The 19,905-nt window shown below is 35.9% G+C and overlaps 1 protein-coding gene across 1 annotated transcript in view; it reads right to left on the bottom strand.

The window, feature by feature from the left end:
• The window catches only part of LOC148945666 (uncharacterized), a 55,862-nt gene that overhangs the window by 35,676 nt on the left and 281 nt on the right, over positions 1-19,905 (bottom strand). Inside the window, exon 2 of the mRNA XM_089098235.1 lies at positions 19,363-19,533. Within this exon, the coding sequence (XP_088954361.1) occupies positions 19,363-19,533 (171 nt within the window). The remainder of the gene's footprint in view (positions 1-19,362; positions 19,534-19,905) is intronic.

Raw genomic sequence — 19,905 nt, 5'->3', positions numbered from 1 at the left:
CCCCGTGGGGCCTTTGGGAGCTCGAGGGGCCGTGGGGGGGCCGGGGGTTGGCCTGTGGGGGGCGGGGGGGGCCTTGGGGGGCGCCGGTGGCCCTTTGGGAGCGTGGGGGGCCTTTGAGGACCGGAGGCTTCCTTCGGGGTTGGGGTAGGAGGATTGGAACCCTTTGGGGTTGGGTTAGAGGACCTCACAACACTGTTCAAATGAAACTTGTGTATTATAACGACCACAGAGTTTCACCATTAAATTCTCTTCTAAAATCTCTTCAAAAATAATCTTTTAAAATGTCTCTAACTGTTTCGCCGAAATAGTTACATAAACTGTCTAAAACAGTTTAGCCCAAATAATACATAAAAGTAATTAAGCGTGTTCCTTTTGTTTTTGGCATCTCTGCGATAATGCATTTCAAATTAATAAGAAACCTGATTCCCGCGCTAAAACAATTCATCGCTAAGATGTTTCTAGGAGAATTGTTTCCATGGCCTTTGGCTATTAATATCCTTTGGATTTCGACCAAAAGAGTCGTTTCCGAGGTAAAGACATTATTAACTTGGATCTATTCCTGGGGAATCATTTCGAGGCGAAAGTTTTTAAAGTCTGACAGATGATGTCATTGGTTGATTGATCTGTCAAGAAAGGGGGATTAATTTGTTGTTTCTAAGGGGAATTATTGATTCACGATAGGCGAATTGAGGTCGACAGCACAGGTGTTCCAAGGTCGATGTTGTTGTTGTTGTAAGTGCACGCTCTCAGCGAATGTCAAGGTCGATGTTGTTGTTGTTGACACACCTTGGAAAAAGAGGTCATTGACCCCATTAACCACGTGTTCTCCCTAATGACTCTATGCACATATTTGGTGTACTGTTCGGAGTCAATAAGGCCCTTCTAAGAGGTCATTGACCCCATTAACATCGTGTTCTCCCTAATGACTCTATGCCCATATATGGACCATAAACCACGTGGTGATCGTGGGAGTTTTAAAAAAAAGTGTCCGGATCGGGATTCGAAGGGGTATTGTAATCGTGGGGTCAATAGGGGCCATTCTACTAGCATAGAACCATAAAAGGCGCCCTAGTTCCTCCTTAACTGTGTTTGGCCCCACAGTTAGGGGTCCCAGTTATGTTTAAGGACTCGTGAAAGATGCTGTTGAGAATCGTCTTATTATAATAGTTTATGTACTACAATTGCAAGTTTATGTTTGTAGGCTATGTTTATTGCAACTTTATGTAGGCTTATTGTAAGTTTAATTAATTTTATTGTGATTGCAAATTAATTGCAACAATTTAACAATTGCTAATTTAAGTTATATAAGTTTTTTTTCAAGTTTGTTGCAGTTGTGAGCTATTGTTTACTCCAAAATGAGACATCTACTTTTCAAAAATATACTAAAGTTTGAATTTAGATCGTCTCGAGTAAATTTGACTTTGCCGTAATACTGGAGGCCAAAAACTAAATTATTCTGACTATAAAACTAAATGGCATAAAAAACCTAAGAACTATTTTCCAGTTCTACAGTCTCCAGTAAATTTTAAGTTTCGCAACATATCACCTTTTTGCAAAATTATCACAGCAGTGTGACTTCTTGGGAAAAATAGTTCAATTTTTATATCTTTTTTACAATGCCTACCTAGCCAGATGAGATTAGTTTCAGTACAACACACGCTTTAAAAGCATTGTCCCCCTTCTGTCCCCCTTTTTGCTGCTTAGTTGCTAGGTTTAAAGGAATAGCCCCCCCCCCCCCTCGCGTGGATGAGGATCCATCTCTGATCATCTTCCTATCTTCTTTGTCTATCAATCAGTACACTTTGTACTTTGAAGCTCAGGTAAGTTTCAGTTTGATCCCCCTCCCCTCTAAAAAAATATTTTACCTTACCCCTTTTGTTGTATAGCTGCTAGATTTAAAAAAAATACGAAACTTTTACCATCCTTACACTCATGAGGGTAAGGATCCCTCTCTAGTAATCTTTCTGCTCTTGCTTCTCTTTCTCAATTAGTTCTGGGAAGTACTCCAGAATTAACTATTATCTGCGTAAAAACTTAGAACTAGCACTTTCTGAAACAGTGAATAGCACTAACCTTATCACAATATTAGTAGCAGAAGCATCAATTTGGAGGGAGGGAGTTGTAAATTGGCATTTTCCTTGAAAAAAACATTTATTTAATATTTTCATATGACGAAAACAAAATTACCCTCCCCCGCTACATTTTGAAAAATAATTTTTGTCCCACCCTAAATTTCAGTAAATTGTCACCACTGGTCCATACTGACCCTAAGTGCATACAAGAACAGAGGTAGCTCAATCGTGGGTAGAGATCTGCTATGTTGATAGCAAGAACAACGATTTTCTGTGGCGATGCAAGAAAGCTGTCTCTCTGATCGTTAGTTTTCGTCACAGTAGACAGAATATACCAGTAAGCTTATCGCAGATCATTTCTGGTCTTCGTGAACAAAAAGCTTCTCCCACTTATTTCTGCCTTAGCTTGTTTAGCATGTCTAGCATGTTTATATGCTAGACATGCATCTGTCTAGCATGTCTAACATGTTTATATCTGCCAAAACGTTTTCCGGAGCACTCGCACCCCGGTCCGGGTTTTTATAATAGGTGAGATAGAGAATGATCATACTGGATAATATATGAACTGTGGTTTTCGTGTTATATAAACATGAAGCATCAGAGTATTTTCAGTGGGCTTCTACAGACCAGTCGCAGGGAGAACGTTTAAAAGACCAGTTTTTAAACGTTCGTAAATAAAATGAAACAACTTCGAGAAAGCAATATAACAATTCCTTTATTTATGCAAATTTCGTTTTAATTATTCATGTACGATGAGCAAAAATCAAAACCTGCATTAATTTAAAAACGTTCAGAAATTAAATTAAAAAAACAAGTTTTTTTTAACTGAAAGTAAGGAGCGATATCAAAACTTAAAACGAACAGAAATTATTCCGTATATGAAAGGGGCTATCCCCTCCTCAGTGCCTCGCTCTTTACGCTAAAGTTTGACTCTTTGTCACAACTCTACTTTTTAAAACAATAAAAACTTTAGCCTAAAGAGCGAGGCGTTGTGGAGGGGATAGCCCCTTTCATATACGGAATAATTTCTGTTCGTTTTAAGTTTTAATGTCGCTCCTTACTTTCAGTTAAAAAAAATTTTTTATTTAATTATAAAATAAAGGTAATTTATTATCTTGTAGCGTTTAGATTTATTTATCCCGTTAATACATATCAAAGAAACTGTTGGTTATGCAATTTGAAACCATAACACAGACAGCAAGATGATATTAAACACGTTACAGCGCTAAGATACTGCAACACTTCATCATTCGTAAGCTACTATGAAAAAAAGTGGTATGTCCTTTCATTTATTAGTAAACGAAAATAAATACGATTTGTATGATGCAAAGGACTTTCGAAAGATGATAATAAATGTTAAGATAGTATAGAGACATTTTGGCTATGTCATTACTTCGGCTAAAAATAATCTAAAAAGAAGCAAAACTATACCAGAGAAGTATTTAAATAATTCAGTAGCCCCCCCCCCCAAAAAAAAAATAAAATAAAATAGGAACTGGACAATGAAAAACATTTAGCCTCTATCCATCAGTCAGGATGAAGTGACTTTGGTGTTTCCACTAGCTCTTTTTTATAATCTGTTGACCGTCGGTAGTTTTCAATAGAAAATCCGTAGATTTTGTTTCAGATCCAGTAAAAGCTCCTGCATGGCTTATAAATGCTAATTATATCCGTAAAAAAAGAAAACAAATAAATTGCCCACTTCAGAATATTAACTTCATCATTTATATATATAATGGCATTTGCATAATAAACGCCCTACAGCTCAAGTTGTTCACTCATTGACGCATTATAGAAACTGGGGAAGATAGTCTCACCCGGACTATCTGCCTTGGGCTTTTTCTACAATTAATTTAAAAAAAAAGTTTTTCCGAGGGGATAAAGAGCGAAGTTGAAACTTAAAAGGGACAAAAATTATTATTTCACAGCCTATTTAATATATATTAATATAACAAGTAAAAATAAACCAACTAATTATGTTTCCCTATGCTTTTAGGATTATACAAAACTAGCGCTTTACTGAAAACACAAAATAATATAGGACTTTTGATACAGTAAAAGCAAACCAATTAAGAACACTTTTTATAGAATCAAAATATTATCAATCCCTTTTAGGATCAATCCCTTTTAAGATAAAGCAACAATCCATTTAGAACTTTCTATATTATTTTACATTTAACTTAGTGTCACCTCAGCCCAATAGATCAGCCCAACAACAGAGTGTTCTTTCATTTCTTAAAAGGACGGATCATGGTTATTGTGTACACAAACTTAAAGTAAAACCATCCTCATCGTGTTAGATAAATATGATAGCCTTAAAATTTGTATATTAGCTTGAAATTCACTCCTGTATAGAAAGAAATGTCTAGATTTCCAGAGTTCATATCATTTCTTACTATATATTCATTGCAAGCAATGCTGAAGCAAATTCCTTATAACTTAAGATTATATATTACCCTCTATTGGTGTTACAGCAGGTGAGAACAAAATGCTGCTTGATAAATCAATCCAATGTTTCAAAGTTTTACGCTTATGTTTTTAATATAATTTTAATTGTATACTGAAAGCACTGTATATATAATTAGTTTATATTATATATAAACTAATTATATATACAATATTTACAGCTATATTATATATACAGCGACTGAAAGTTACTAATGTCAAAACTGGTGTAAGACTGTGAAAAGCTTTATAGATTCGTTTAGTGTTGTCAGGATACATACTCATTTTTGACTCTTAAATCAATAATCCTGTTTTTTATGCTTGACTTTTGTGTTTTCAGTAAAGCGCTAGTTTTGTATTACCCTAAAAGCATAGGGAAACATAATTAGTTGGTTTATTTTTAATAGTTCTATTAGCATGTATTAAATAGGCTGTGAAGTAATAATTTTTGTTCGTTTTAAGTTTCAACTTCGCTCTTTACTTCCCTCGGAAAAACTTTGTTTTTTTAAATTAATCTTTGTTCGTTTTTGATTAAAATTTAATGCAGAAACAACGCTGCCGTGACATTTTTTATTTATAAAGAATAATGTAGGCTGATTTTATGTTATAAGTTTATCTTTTTGTTTCGGTCGGAATTTCTCAAAAATATAACTTATGATTAAAGTCCACGTACCACCTGAAGCGGATTTTTTAGGCTTCTGCTAAACATAATAATTGTTTTTGGCACAAATGTAATTTTAAACCCTATGAAGAGAAGCTGTAACCACTTTGCATCCTATGTACGATCCTACTTTTTTTCTTGTTATTTTTTTATATAAATAGTTTTTCCATTTTTCTTTTCCTACTCAGCTTATCAAATACTTGCATTTCCCCCTTAAATCAAAGAACAGTATATTTCGACTATTCGCAGAAACAGTTAATAAATAGCAGAAAACCCTCCCTAGTAAATATGGACAAAGTATGCGGCAACTAAATGTTTAACAATTAGCCCTGACAATACCTGCTAGGATGTAAAATTTTTCATGCCTTAAAAAAACATCGAATTTACAATAATTCTTCATTTATAGTTTGAACTAGCTCATGTTCACAAACTGTATAAATTGAAGTAAAAAATAATTCTATGGATTCAAAAACTGATTTTTGACAAAAAATGGTAAGTCTGTTATTATTTTCCTCAGGTTGTGAATGAAAAATATTTATATTGATAGCTTGTTCTATTCAAATATTTGATCATATTTACCAAGGCGGCAGTAGTAACCATATACACAGTTTCAAACTTACATGAAAACTTGCACCTGCGGCATTAATTTACAGCGTAGCTTCACGTGCACATTGCAATCCTTTACCTATAAAGTGGTCAAACATGTTTTGAAACTATACTCGAGATTGTATAACACAAGCCGAGTGGTTTTTGAGGCAACACCCATTTCTTAGGGCCAATCAGAGACAGCGGAGGTTATTCTATATACGATAACTTGATTGGTGATTGGATTCAAATAAAAAGGAGTGATTTTCATTGCAATTCATATTAGTAATAAAATTGAATTCAGAGAGAATTGTTTATTTGAGAGGATATTAGTAGAGAAAATGAGTGGTGTATTTACACTATTGGAGATTGATGGTGGGGCCGGCAGCAGCAGTAGCAAAGAAATACGAGTACCAAATGTGGCTGTGGATATAACCTGAGGCTGTAGACTATGCCTTGAATGGGACGATATGTATGCTAGATACGTGATATCATTAAGCAAATTTAAGCTGGAGGAGCAATTATGTTTTGCTGCGAAACTGAATATTGTGCATATAAATAGACTTCAGGCAGCATTAGATGTGCTAGTGAAATATATTGATGAGAACAAAATACATCAGTGAATATTATTGTTGTAATTATGCTCAATAAAATCGTTTTTAAATCAAAGGTATTTTTCTTTCTATAGTAGACTAGCGTATATTTTTTAGAGTAGAACAAATTTTGGTTAGTTTGAAGCTGGTTGTGAGAGTTTTAGGACGATAAAATATGCATAGATTTGAGAAAGAGCGAATCTTGGGGAATCTAGTGCTTATGGAAAAACGTTTGATTCTAGATGATGATTTTCTAGAGCTGTCTATTCAAAGGAAGATATTTTCTCAGGGAATGCTTGTCGATATAATGAAAACTGATTCTCCATCATTAGACTATTGCATGAAGCTTTTACGTCGTGGTCCAAATGCATTTACACAATTTATTGATATATTAATCACGACACGACAAAATGATATTGTGGATATGCTTTTAAACAATAGCTAAGAAATTTAGGACTTTTTTCATGAGAAAGATGGTGTTCAAGGATGATTTACTCCTCTCTCTCTCTCTCTATCTCAGACAATTTTTGTTGTTGCTAGCTCAGTTTCATTGTGGCAGTGAGAGTGTCAACACATGAAAAAATGTTCCATACATATCATGGTGCTAGGTCTAGTAGAACACTCCCGTCGGGTGTGATTTCCAAACAGGTTTCAAATTGGCTAAGTGATAATAGCGTTATACTTTCAGTCAAAGCATCGGCAAATATGCACTCTAAACATACATTCCCTGTTTGTATTATGCTTATATCTTGGGTCCAAACCACGTCCAAAATAATTACACCATGACTTTTTGAAAACATTGAATTGGTTATTCCATTTTCAAATAGTTGGGAGTCATGATCTAGGGATTGCATGGTCAACTCGTACAGAGTTCTATAGGATTTTTTTTCAAATGATAGTTTGTACAGTGGAATACCATTCACTTTGCACACAAGGCTAGATAGACCAAAAAAATTAAAATTATGGGGGGATTCAGTCCAGGATTCAACGGCACTACCACTCTTCACAAAGGCCAAAGCCAATTTTGATGGGATTTCTCCATTGATAAATGATGAATTGCTATAGCTACGAGAGCCGGTGGCAATGTGACGTTGATTGGTGATCGTATGGGGGACAAGAAGTTTAATGTTGTTGCCATTTGCTCTTAGCTTTTCCAATGCCAATGCAACAGAGCTCATAACCTTTTGTTTTCGAACGTGGAGAATTGCCGATGTGATAATGACATTTGCATCGGGTGCTGCAGGAAGTATTTTTCTTAAAATGAAATTCGATGGGGCCAGTTGCAAATTCATGTCAATCTTGACATTGGGGGGTAGCCATTGGGATATATTGAATATCTCATGATTTAATTTTCCAACCAAATGATACTCCTGGCTCACTGCAGTAGTCAACTCACCATCAGTATCAACACCTGATCAATATTCATAGCCCAATGATTGTTCTCTCAACTCCTTATATGCCTTTGGTGTCATCATCATAAATTGTATATAGCTTGCATAGTTGGATAAATTATTGCTAGTGCTCACCAATCTTCCATTAATTAATACATTAATTTGTTTGAACAGATTGTGTAGAATACAGTTTTCGCAGGAGACACCATCGGCAACAGTTGGAGTTGTATTATCTGACTTTTTCTGCACCGCAACATTTAAATCAATAAATGTTGATGACAAATCAATGAAATAGTCTTCATTGGAAAATATTTTAAAGTTTATATTTTCCAAGAGGGGTTGTTGGGGGTGAAATTGTTCATAGTAGCCATACTTGACACTGACATCAACATTTTCAGCATTGAACAGATTCAATGAGGAACTGATTGATGGATGTGATTCCTTGTGGGGGAGATACGTCATCTTAAGAGAAGCAATCCTTCTTTGATCTAACAATCTTTTTCTTCTTCTGCTTATTGGTCTTCCTTGTTTTATTCCTCAAAGTCCTTGTTGATGTCCTTCGCTTCCCCCCTGGGTGGAGACTGATGAGTGAATGACGTGCACGCATCCTTTTCAATCCCTTCCCATTTTGCTGAGATTTTAATTGCTCACCAACGGCTCTTGCTTAAGATCTAATATTTTCCTTTACACTTTCCTTGAAATTCCTGCCCGACTCCCAGTCCTGTAGTTTTGCGACCGAAAAATTTGATACATCGGGTACAAGATATTTTCTGGCAAGGGGTAGAGCAGAATGAAATAGCCTAGCAAACCAGCTACCAAAACCATAGCCAGACATTGTAGTACGCCCCTTGTAGTAGTCCAATCCATTGCCTATTTGACGTAGACTCAGAGCACCAACATAGCAATCGATATCGGGGCAGACAAATGGAATTCTTTTATTGTTCATTTTAGGTGTTGGTGTCGGCGACAATGGGTCGAAAATGACATGTAATCACTGCTAAGCCTTTTGTTATTGCTAGAGGATCACCCAATTCCCTTCTTAGTGTTAACTGACAGAGTTCCAAATACGAAACGTTTACAGGAATATACTGAAGATGCTTTATATTATAGTGATGAACAAGTTCATGAGTTGTTTTTTGTTCAAGAACACTTAGGAGGGGGACATTTGAATTACCAACTCTCAATGTTTCCACAAAGGATGCACAGAGAAATATGCAAGAGTCCGAGGGAAAACCAGGTGGATAATCAGCAAAAATAACTTGATCCATCCCGTAAACGGTGCCTGCATTTTTCCCATTGATCATATTCTGTATAAAGCCAAGAACATTTCTCAGATTATCATTGAGAAGAAACATTTCATTGTCAACAGGTGAGGTAATGTAAATCCTATCGTGTTCCAATGAACAACTACAATGTAATGTACCTTTCCTACGATATGAGATTTTTCTATTGATTGTACGACACAAACCGTCTTATTATCGTATTCAATATATTTCAATTTGACATGTGGATTTTCGCTAGATTTAAGTGCTTCAACCCATTCATAGTCGACAAAGAGTGACCAGTCGAATGGCACAGCCTTTATATCACACACACGATCTTTTATCGGGATGTCATAGGTATTTTTGAGAATACAGTCGACAAGAGCCACTTCATATGCACCGTCAAATTTGATGGTGGGGGGAGAGTTTCGTCCAAAAATCACTTGTCTTATTCAAGTCGTTGTAGAGAGGATTGGAAACGTTGGACATATGTGTTACATAGAAATAATTGGGCATTGTCAATATCTTCAACACCGATCCAAGAATCAAAATCAGAGTTGTATCCTAGCCACCGAACAAGTAACTGTTTCCTACCCCTGCGTGTACAAGTCTTTAATATCTTGTCAATTTGATATATTTCATTATTATTTTTACTTTTTGTAGTTCATAGTCATAAAAGCCACCATGAATCTCTTCATCTTTGGTATCGCGCAAACGATAAGTTACGGGTTTAGTGTCTAGAAGTTTTGCTACTTTAAAAAGTTCTGTGGACTACAAGTAATTCCCCTTTCCAAAAACATTGGTTGTTCTATTAATTCGAACAGAATCACCAACATTGAATTTATTTTTCTTCTTGAAAATCGTTTCATTGGAATATTGTTTAAGAAAGGTGTCGATTGTATCATGATCAGAATGATAAACTTCCGTTGGGGTCGAGTTGGACAATGATCGATGAGGTCGTTGATTATAAATCAACATGATTTGATGTAATTCATGAATAAAAGCAGATGTATTTTTCAATGTTCAATATCTTGAAACTAAAAGTTGAATAGTTCTTATCAATCTTTCGGCCAATGCAGCCTTTATATGACTATGACTATGATAGAGCAGTGTATTATATTTCACTAGTACTTTTGCAACATGGGGATTAACAAATTCACTCCCGCGATCCGTTTTGACTTTTTTATACGGATTCTTTTTAAGCATAATTTTTATATCAAGAACAACGTCAGTGTCTCTCTTTGACCGCAGTTGACTTGCATATTCATAAAGACTCTAAACACTAATTGCAAGCAGGGTATACTTGTAAAGCATATTGTGATATCTTTGAATCTCATGTAGAGCTAGGAGATCTGCTTGCATTATATGTAATGAGAAAAAGGCTTTTGTTTTTCGATAATGATTAGCACGAAGTCTATGATTCTATGTAGAGTGTAACTTGATTCATTTTTTAGATAGTCTTGTACACTTTTAGTGTGAACACCAGTAACTTTGGAAAGAGTGGTGGGGGAACTTAAACTCCCCGCTTTACCAATATTTTCATAAACACCTTTCAGAACTTCAACCATTTTGAACGTAAACACGTAGTGTAACGTCCGCTACCCTTTTGTATACTAGTTGCGGTTGGTGATGGGGGTGATGGTGACATGATACGTTTTCGCTTTTGTCTAGCTATCAATGGTGTGATGCTCCTCCTTATTGTCAAGTTTCCACTAGGTGTGCTAGTATTTTCCAAGATTGATTTAGAATCTTCTTCTTCTTCTTCTTCATGTTCATATTTTAATGGTGTTGTTGATGACGATGGTGCATGTTCATTAAATTTTTTTAGAATTTGTTTATTGCTAATAAGGCTTTTGGGGAAGTTCAATGTATTTAAAAAGTTGTATAGATGAGCGTCAAATGATAATAGTCCTTTACGATTTGTAACCGTATCATAGATTAAATCAAGTAGATTATAGCTCTTGCCCTGATTTATAATCCCTTTCCCATTGCCATCAACTTGAATATGATCTTGACCACTTTCCAAGAGATAGGTTAGGAGTCGTGTAAATTTTTCACCATATGAGTTGGGGATTAGATTTCCAAATTTCAATAAAATTTAAACCAATTCAAACTTAATTAATTGTTTTCCACCAGCAGCAGACTATTGAGGAGATGATTCTTTTTTGTGATCAATAGCAGCAGTGGCCTTCACACGATAAGCCTTATGTTTGTCCACTCGGCAAAGTTCATCTTGAAGTAAAAGCAAATTTTTATCATCCTCAATATTCTCGTTGTCAATGAATTTACTCAGATTGTTCTCAAAGTGTTCCACGGGTGAGAGAGCGAGTTCTATTGGAGTCAATTTATAGGGTTTTGCCATTTAGAGAAAACTGTTTACAAGTCCTGCAATTATTGGCAGTAAAAGTGTGAAAAAGCTACCACCCGCCTGAAGAAGTCGTTTCCTTCTAAAATTATTTCCTTTCTTTTTAGAGGCCAATGTAAGTACAATTGAACGATTTTTCTTTTCCTGCTGCTTAACTACTTCTGGCAGTTGAACATTAACCTCGATCAAATTTAAAAAAAGTTAAGATATTAGATTAATGAATTCATTGTCAATACCATGTTTGAGTATGGCTTTCCTAAGCAAGGGTTTTGAAGTGCTTAGAACTGAAAATAAATGTCTATTTTCATGTAGTTTCTTCAGTGTCATGATAGAAACTAATAGGTCTTTTTACTGTTCACGGAGAGATATACTGTAATTTCATTGTCAAAAATATCAGTGACTACACGCAGATCCTCGGGTGTATTTTGATTAAGATCCAATAGGATATAGCCGTAGGGTTTATTAGTTGCCTGATTGTATGGTGAGAGCAGAAATTAAGGGGCACCGGGGTATATCTGTTTATTGAGAGTTATTAGCGAGCTAGAATCACGAACAACTCTGTAGATGATATAGTAGATGCAGTTCAATGCAAGTGTTCGCATACATTTGCTCTGATGAAAGAGATTGTGTAGAATCAGAGTGATGAAAATCTGTTCACGATAACAGCGAACAGTGAACAGTTGTAGCATTTCCTGGGACCATTGTTCAAAAGATCCAGCCAGATCGTCAATAATCAGCCAAGAGTTTCGTTCAATAATGCTGAAAACATCAAGTTCCTGTATGAATTGTATCTGCACCAGCCCTGCCGTGCCAATTGCTTTTATTTTTTTGCATGACTCCTGCCGAATACTGTAACAATAGTAGATTTTTTTAGGCTTTTCCACAAACATTTTATCGCAATTTTTAATTATTTTAGTTAAGATTGTTGTTTTGCCTGACATTGACGGTCCACACAGAAACGATCTGAATGGTATTTTAAATTGATACATGTTCCCTTCAACAGTTCACCTAGACAACTAACTGTAGACTATACTTGTCTAATGACTAAATAATTTCCCTACTACTCCGTTCAAGAATAAGAAGAAGAAGATGAATAAAGAATCATATTTTCTTTTATTATACGAATAAAAGTAACAACACTTAAAAAATACTACATTAAAGATGAAAAAATACACTTTTTTTAATTTATTTATAATAAAAAATACGACATTTACATAAGCACTAGAAAAAATACTTTAATAAATACACTTTTTTTATTTATTTATAAAAAATACAACATTTAATGAATAATGCACTTAAACTAATATCACACTTTTATTTACAGCATTTTAAATGGCCCCCCCCGGGGGGCGGCCGCTGCGGCAGCCGGGAAGTGGAGCCCGCTGCGGCGGGCCGGGGTGGAGGGGGGCATTAAATAGTGGAAATAGCTCTGCCTTGCACACACACACATTGAAAATTGTTTGTGATAAAAAAAAAAGAATTTAAAAACACCCGAAAAAAACCCTCCCACCCAATTTGTCCTTTTTTTTAATGAATTTAAGTTAATTTTTCTAGACCGAGTTGTTTTCTGTACTCTATAAATTCAAATCGGTCTGTAATTAAATAATTACCGTGTGGTAGTACCGTAACACCATCCTCAAGTACATAGACTTTGTCCGATTTTGCCGACATGGCGTTTTTCTCAACTCTAACTGTATAGTTTTTAAATTGTAAAGAGCGAATCCCCATGACTTTTGCTCTTGAGACTAAATTACTTTCCACAAAGTTTCTATACATACTCATTTCGAAAATATTTTTTATAAAGGGTATAGGTACCCTCATGCAAACTTGTTTGATACCCATGTTTTTCGTTTCCACACAGTATACCTTCGGTCCAGGAAACACACCACTGGATATCAGATCACTACCCGTTTCCGATTTTAACATTAACAATTGATTTGGGGCCTGGCGTTTCACTAGCTCTGGGTAGAGGGATTCATCCAAATTAGTGTAGTCCATTCGTGAGCTAATGTACTCGCCATTTTCCAAATCATTGAATAGATTTTCAGTTTTGACTTTTAACAGGAGTGAATCAGTGTCCCCGTAATACACTTGAACTTGTCCCTCAATCGGCCACTGTACCTTGCATACATTATAATAAAATGGCAACATGAGTTTCTTAGATGTCAGTTATTTCACTTCCGCCTGCAATATTTTTATTTAAAACAATGTTTCTTTTCTTGCGGTGTAGGAGCACTATATCAGAGTCTATGATTGTGAACGATGTGAAGTTTGGATCCGCAATGATTCGAGCACAGTCTTTGGGATTGGTTACATTGTCACATCGACCTCTGTGACTTCGTACGGTTTCGCACATTTTACCGAAAGCTGAGTTCAAAATGAGTTTATAGACTTCTTTTTCAACTTTCGTTTCCGCTTGTGAACGCTTACAGACAAAGGTGTCAATAAACGTTTTCATGTAAGGCTTTTTATCAAATTGGAGGACTCCATGAATATTTGTGACCTTGAAACCAATGAACACCATCCATTTCAATAACACGTGATGAACAACAATAGTCTGTTTTGGGCTGAGGTAGGCAATTAGTTTTTTTTTGAAGGTACCCAGTGCATACTCCCATCCTCTACTAAAGATAAATTGTAGGGGCTCAGAGAGTCCCTACCCAATGGTCTATTTATGCACGGAAAAACAAAGTCTTTTACCGAGTCATGGATTTCCATGGGTATTTCACCGTCAATTTCAAAAAACCATCCCTGTGTCCCATTCTCCTCAACACTAGCAATGTCGGGGAAATTCGAAGCACACGGATTGTCAAGCCATTTACAATTGCCACACGGCAAACAGTAATGAGACATTGTCGATGGGTAAAGAGAATTCATATAAAAAAACTGCATCCGACTTTTATCGGTGTGCTGTCCGGGCGGATCAGTTTTCATGATACGATCCCCATGATAAACATACTCACCGCTCATTGATCTGTCTACTAACGGATGCTGATCCACGTCGGCGATCAGACCTATTTCTTCTTTTCTGATTTTAAGTATCAAGTCCATCACCAGATGAGGAGTGGAAAAATAATAACCTAAATCCAGCCCAAATTCCCCATAGATTTTATCCGTATTTTTGCACACAATGTCCAGAAGAGTAAGTACGTCACTGGCCAAGTATAGTTTACATCAATCCCACCCATTTTTACATCCGCCCTTTGCCCAAACCCTTTTGGCAAATTCAAAGTCGCTAGTGGTGCACTCACTCTCAGTAAGAGAATTGTAAAAAGCTTCAATGGGCGGTAGTGACACCTCATCTAGCCTCGAGCCAGAGTTTTAATAATCATATGGATATATACCCTTACAGGTTAATAAATCATATATTTCATCATCGGGGAAGCACTGTTTGAGGAGGGGGAAGCTATCAAAATTGTCACTTTTCTGTACCTGAATGAATTGACTTAAAGATTTGGGGAAGAAGCTGAAAGAGTCTAAAAACGGATTTTATTCAGGCACGTGTTACCCTTGTCAACTGTTTTCCACATGAATTCTAGCAGCAGTAGCTTCTCCGATCATTCGGGTATGATATTATATGAAAAAGAACCATCTATCCATGCGTCATCCACAACTCTACCCTTGGCAATGCGGGCCAACGCCGGTAGAACAAACTTTCAGTCGTAATTGGAATTGTGTATAAAAACAGGTACGAAATATTGCTGTCTAACGGTTAAATTGCACGACTGATGTACTACCCCCCTAAAGTTACTCCCCCGATGTAATTTCCTGCCATAAGTGATCATAGTCGATCACCTTGCTCCTCCCCCCGTTCCCTACACCATCACCAAAGTCTCTCTTACAAACCAAGCAGATTTTACGATTTTTAATGGCAAATCTGTCATCTGGTGATAGGAGCATAGGATAGGTTGTGTAAAGAAGGCACTAAATTGCACCGTTTGCGGTTTTTATTAGACTGACCAATGCCGAGCGCATGCAGTCTTCACCGTCACCCAACATCTCAACTACATCCAGCACTTTCATGGTATTATTAGAATCTCGTTGCACGTGAGCGTAAGAGATCCCTATGGCTTCATGTATTTTAACACGATTTTGATTTGACGAATCATACATGTCTGTGAGTCTCATATTGCAGTCTAAACCGATCTTATTGCTCTGCAGGAGCGTGTTCTGGAAATTCTTTAAACGTAAGATCGCTCTATCTCTGCTTATCGTCTCCTTAGCCTTGTATTCTTGTCGTTTACAGTGTTTCTTGTGATGCTTTAACTTTAAATCAGAGCGACATCTTGAGAGACATGTCGGAAAGTAATAACACACAGCCCCCCCATGTTTACTCTGCTACAAAATCCTACTCATATCGGCAATTTGATTAAAATGTTCATTTGAACCAGGGTCTGTGGGTGGTATATATAGAAGCCACACCCAATGCTCCACTGATTCAATTGAAGGAGCCCTCACTGGAAATAATACACCCTTCTTATCGGAAAGGTGACCCTCGTCAAATTCGGTTTAATACTGTAACATCGTGACACCAATCTTTAAATGAGCATTAGCCCGCTCGAAAATATCTATTCCTTTTAGTTTCATGGGAAATTTACCATTTAAACAATTAAAATCTACTATGGGGAACTTTGAACCCTCCCTACCATTAACTGCCATTTCATCCAACTTTTTCTTAGATGCATCTATATGAAGAGGTCTGTATGCTGCAATTAAAAATGCGTACTTGAAACACTGCAGCCTTTCATCGAGAAATATTCGTTATACCCCCTTACATCCTTCTAAATTAGGAATATGTTTAAAAGCTATTGCCCTCTCCCCAGCCCCATGCCCACCTCTATAAATAAAGTCCTTTGTGAATCTAAAGATATTATGACTTAGATTTACAATAAATAAAAACATCGATCCATTACCCCCTCGTTATAATTATACCATTTAGTTTGAATGCTATTAACCCAATCTAGAAAAACCTCCTCATAATTTGATAAATGCGGGCGAATTGCCAACATCTCTGTGTGCAAGTATTTTGAATACAGCTCGCTCGCATTTTTATTAAAAAAAATATTTTTAGTGCTATTGATGCTTTTAAACTAGCCCCCACCCCCACACCCCAATCTGTTATTCAAGAATGTCTCGAATCTTATTAGTATATAAATGTGTAATGGCCAGGGGATCTGTTATTATATCCCCTGACACTAGAGAGTTAAATGGATCACCGAATTTGGCGCTATAGACCTTTGTGTGTTGCAAGGCCGAGTTGGAAAGAAAAAAATCTGGAAGAGGGGATACTTGTGTTGTTGGTATGTCGTTACTACTACTACTACTACTAGTTGTATCATTACCCAAAATGGTGGGGGGTGACATAGAATTGTCAATAGCACCACCCCCAGTCTGTTCAATTGCATTGGATGGATGTGGCATGAAATCCTCTAAGTCTGTTAGTATGTCTTCCAGAGTGTTTGGGGATAGCTGATCAAGCCAGCCTGTATTGTCCTTTGACGGAATTTCTTTATGATGACCCGGTTCAGATGCACTACTACTAACATCGCCTAAATGCTCTTGCATAAATATATCTGTCCGTTCCGGGTCCTCCACCATGTCAATGTCAAAAGTTAAATCGTCTAGGCTGGCCATGTCCCCAAAACAATCATTTAGAAGACCCCTATGCCAGTCCATATTGTCTAGAACTAATGGAGGTTCATCTCTAAACTCCATTGGTGGTGCGAGGATTGGTTCTGGTCCACTAAAAATTGATGTTTCATGACCTGATGAAGATGGCGCTGCAAATTCATTAATCTACAGAAAAAAGGGCTTATTTTGAATGTGAAATAACCATTAGTTTTATAAAGTTAATAAACTATGTCAATTTTTCATAGTCATTGTCCCACCACCTGAACAATTAAAAGAAACAAAGTTACATGGGATATGTCTTTCACAATGACAACAGAAAAGTCATGTCAAATGAAGAGGTTTTTTTTTCATGCATCATATTAAAAATATATTTGATTTAGTCAGGAAAATGAAGCCTTATTCTTACAGGTTAAGTTAGAACAAGAGAATGATGTATAAAACAAATGGTTTTAGTCGATAATATATAATGTTCAAAATGAAAATGCAAAATAGGGATCCAACTCTAGTGCTTGCCCCTTCTGATTGTAAGTCTCAACAAAACCCGTCCACTGTTCAACCGAGGTGGTATGTTCTATGAAACATTGCTCTTCAGCCCCGGTTAATGGACATGCATCCCATACATTGGATGCTGGTGGTGTAAGTTTCTCCCTTTTCTCAACAATCCGAATTTTCCTCTGTGGCTTGGTGATGGATTTGATGGAAGTGGTGGTAGCATTAAACCTGGACTAAATAAATCATTGTAAGAAAAAGAACTTTTTTTCTCCTTCCATATCAACAATTAAAGTGCCCCCCCTCCATCACCACCTCTTTTTCTATAAGGTTCCCTATGAAATAATACATGTGACGGGATGATTTTAAATTATTAAGAGCGAAAAGAAGAATTGCTGAATACTATAAGATAAAAATATAAACGGGGATATCTAACCCCTACGCTGACACTAATTTATTCTTCATGATCTATTTTTCATATGCAAAATTGCAAATGTCCTATATTTTTTTTTATCCCATTCCTCCACACTCTTTTTTTTTCTAGAATAATTAACCCCCCCCCCCCTGATAAAATGCATATGCACTTATAAGTAGCTGATTCGAAATTATTATTATTATTATTATTATTATTATTATTCCTCGAGAAAGCAATACCCTATTCGTTGAGTTTGCATTAATTTTGAGTATTTACCTCATATATTATTTATTCAGAAGTAGGTATCTTATTAGCGTATAGGCCTAAATTTCAATCATCTTATATCATATATAAAAAAAGAACGGCACTTCAAGGTATTTTTATTAAGAGTTAAAGGAAGAATTGCTGAATGCTATAACATAAAAATATAAATGGGGGTATATTTAATAAACTACTATTATTATTAAGGTCTCAGAATATTTATCCCCGTGAATGACAAATAACAAATAACAATTTTCCTTAAATTACAATGTTAAATATCTCTTGCATACAAGAAACTTGCAGGATTTTAGACGTAAATTTGTCACATCCAGAAGGGACCCGCATCTCATTATACCAAAGAGGCGTGCTAATCCGGTTTCTACTATTATTTTTTAAGGTCACTACCTTGACGCCTTAAGTCAGGTTTCATCGCGTCACATATTATTCACAAGTTAATCGCGCACGTTGACACTAATTCATCCTTCGTGATCTATTTTCATATGCAAACTTGCAAATATCCTATATTTTTTTCATCCCATTCCTCCACACTCTTTTCGTTCTTTTTTTTCTACAATAATTAACCCCCTTGAGAAAATGCATATGCACTTATAAGTGGCTGATTCAAAATTATTATTATTATTATTATTATTATTATTATTCCTTGAGTAAGCAATACCCTATTCGTTGAGTTTGCATTAATTTTGACTATTTACGTCATATATTATTTATTCAGAAGTAGGTAGCTTATTAGCGTATAGGCCTAAATTTCAACCATCTTAAAATATATATATATGTGAAGAAAAAAGAACGGGACTTCAAGGTATTATTATTGAGAGTTAAAGGAAGAATTGCTGAATGCTATAACACAAAAATATAAATGGGGTATATTTAATAAACTATTATTATTAAAGTCTCAGAATATTTATCTCCGTTAATGACAAATAAAAATTTTCCTTAAATTACAATGTTAAATATCTCTTGCATACAAGAAACTGACAGGATTTTAGACGTAAATTTGTCACATCCAGAAGGGACCCGCATCTCATTATACCAAAGAGGCGTGCTAATCCGGTTTCATCGCGTCGCATATTATTTACAAGTCAATCGCAAAAGAGCCTTATTCACCTCAAATATGGAAGGAATCGATTTAATAAATTATTATAATATTTTCAGAATATCTATTTGCACTTACGTCAAAAATCACATCTAGGTCGCTAGAATCCTCCTTTCCTTCGGAATGGGGAGCGAAGCGAATTACACTTGGCCTGATCGAATTTAATGATTTGATCAGGCCTGTCTCGATGTTGTCCTGGGGCCCGTCCAACTTTGTACGCTTTTGTTGTGAGGGTTGATCAACAACATCCTAAAATAAAAAAAATTATTTTCAGTTTTCAAACTATTTAGCTTATGAACATATAGTCCTAAATCATCTTAAACACACAGAGAAGAGAGCGAGAGTCCTAGACGAAGCATAAAACAAACATATTTTAAATATGATGCATGAAAAAAAAATAGCACAATTTGAATAGATACTTCAATTCTTAATTATTCAGAATATTAATCGGGGCACTGCCCCTTCAATCCCACAGTACCAAACCCCAAAAATTGACAATTATAGATCTTTTTCAATTTTATATGCCAGACTTTTAAAACTTATATACTTAAATTGCAAAATATTTTAAATCATAGAAAAAGGAAGAAAAAGACTCCTAGACGTAGCCTAAACAAAACATAT

Source organism: Artemia sp. Qi Xiang Cuo, chromosome 12, assembly GCF_049724085.1.
Source record: "Artemia sp. Qi Xiang Cuo chromosome 12, ASM4972408v1, whole genome shotgun sequence".
In the NCBI taxonomy this organism is placed as follows: Eukaryota; Metazoa; Arthropoda; class Branchiopoda; order Anostraca; family Artemiidae; genus Artemia; species Artemia sp. Qi Xiang Cuo.
Note: the sequence above shows the minus strand (reverse complement) of the source record. Positions and strands in the feature narration are given on the sequence as shown.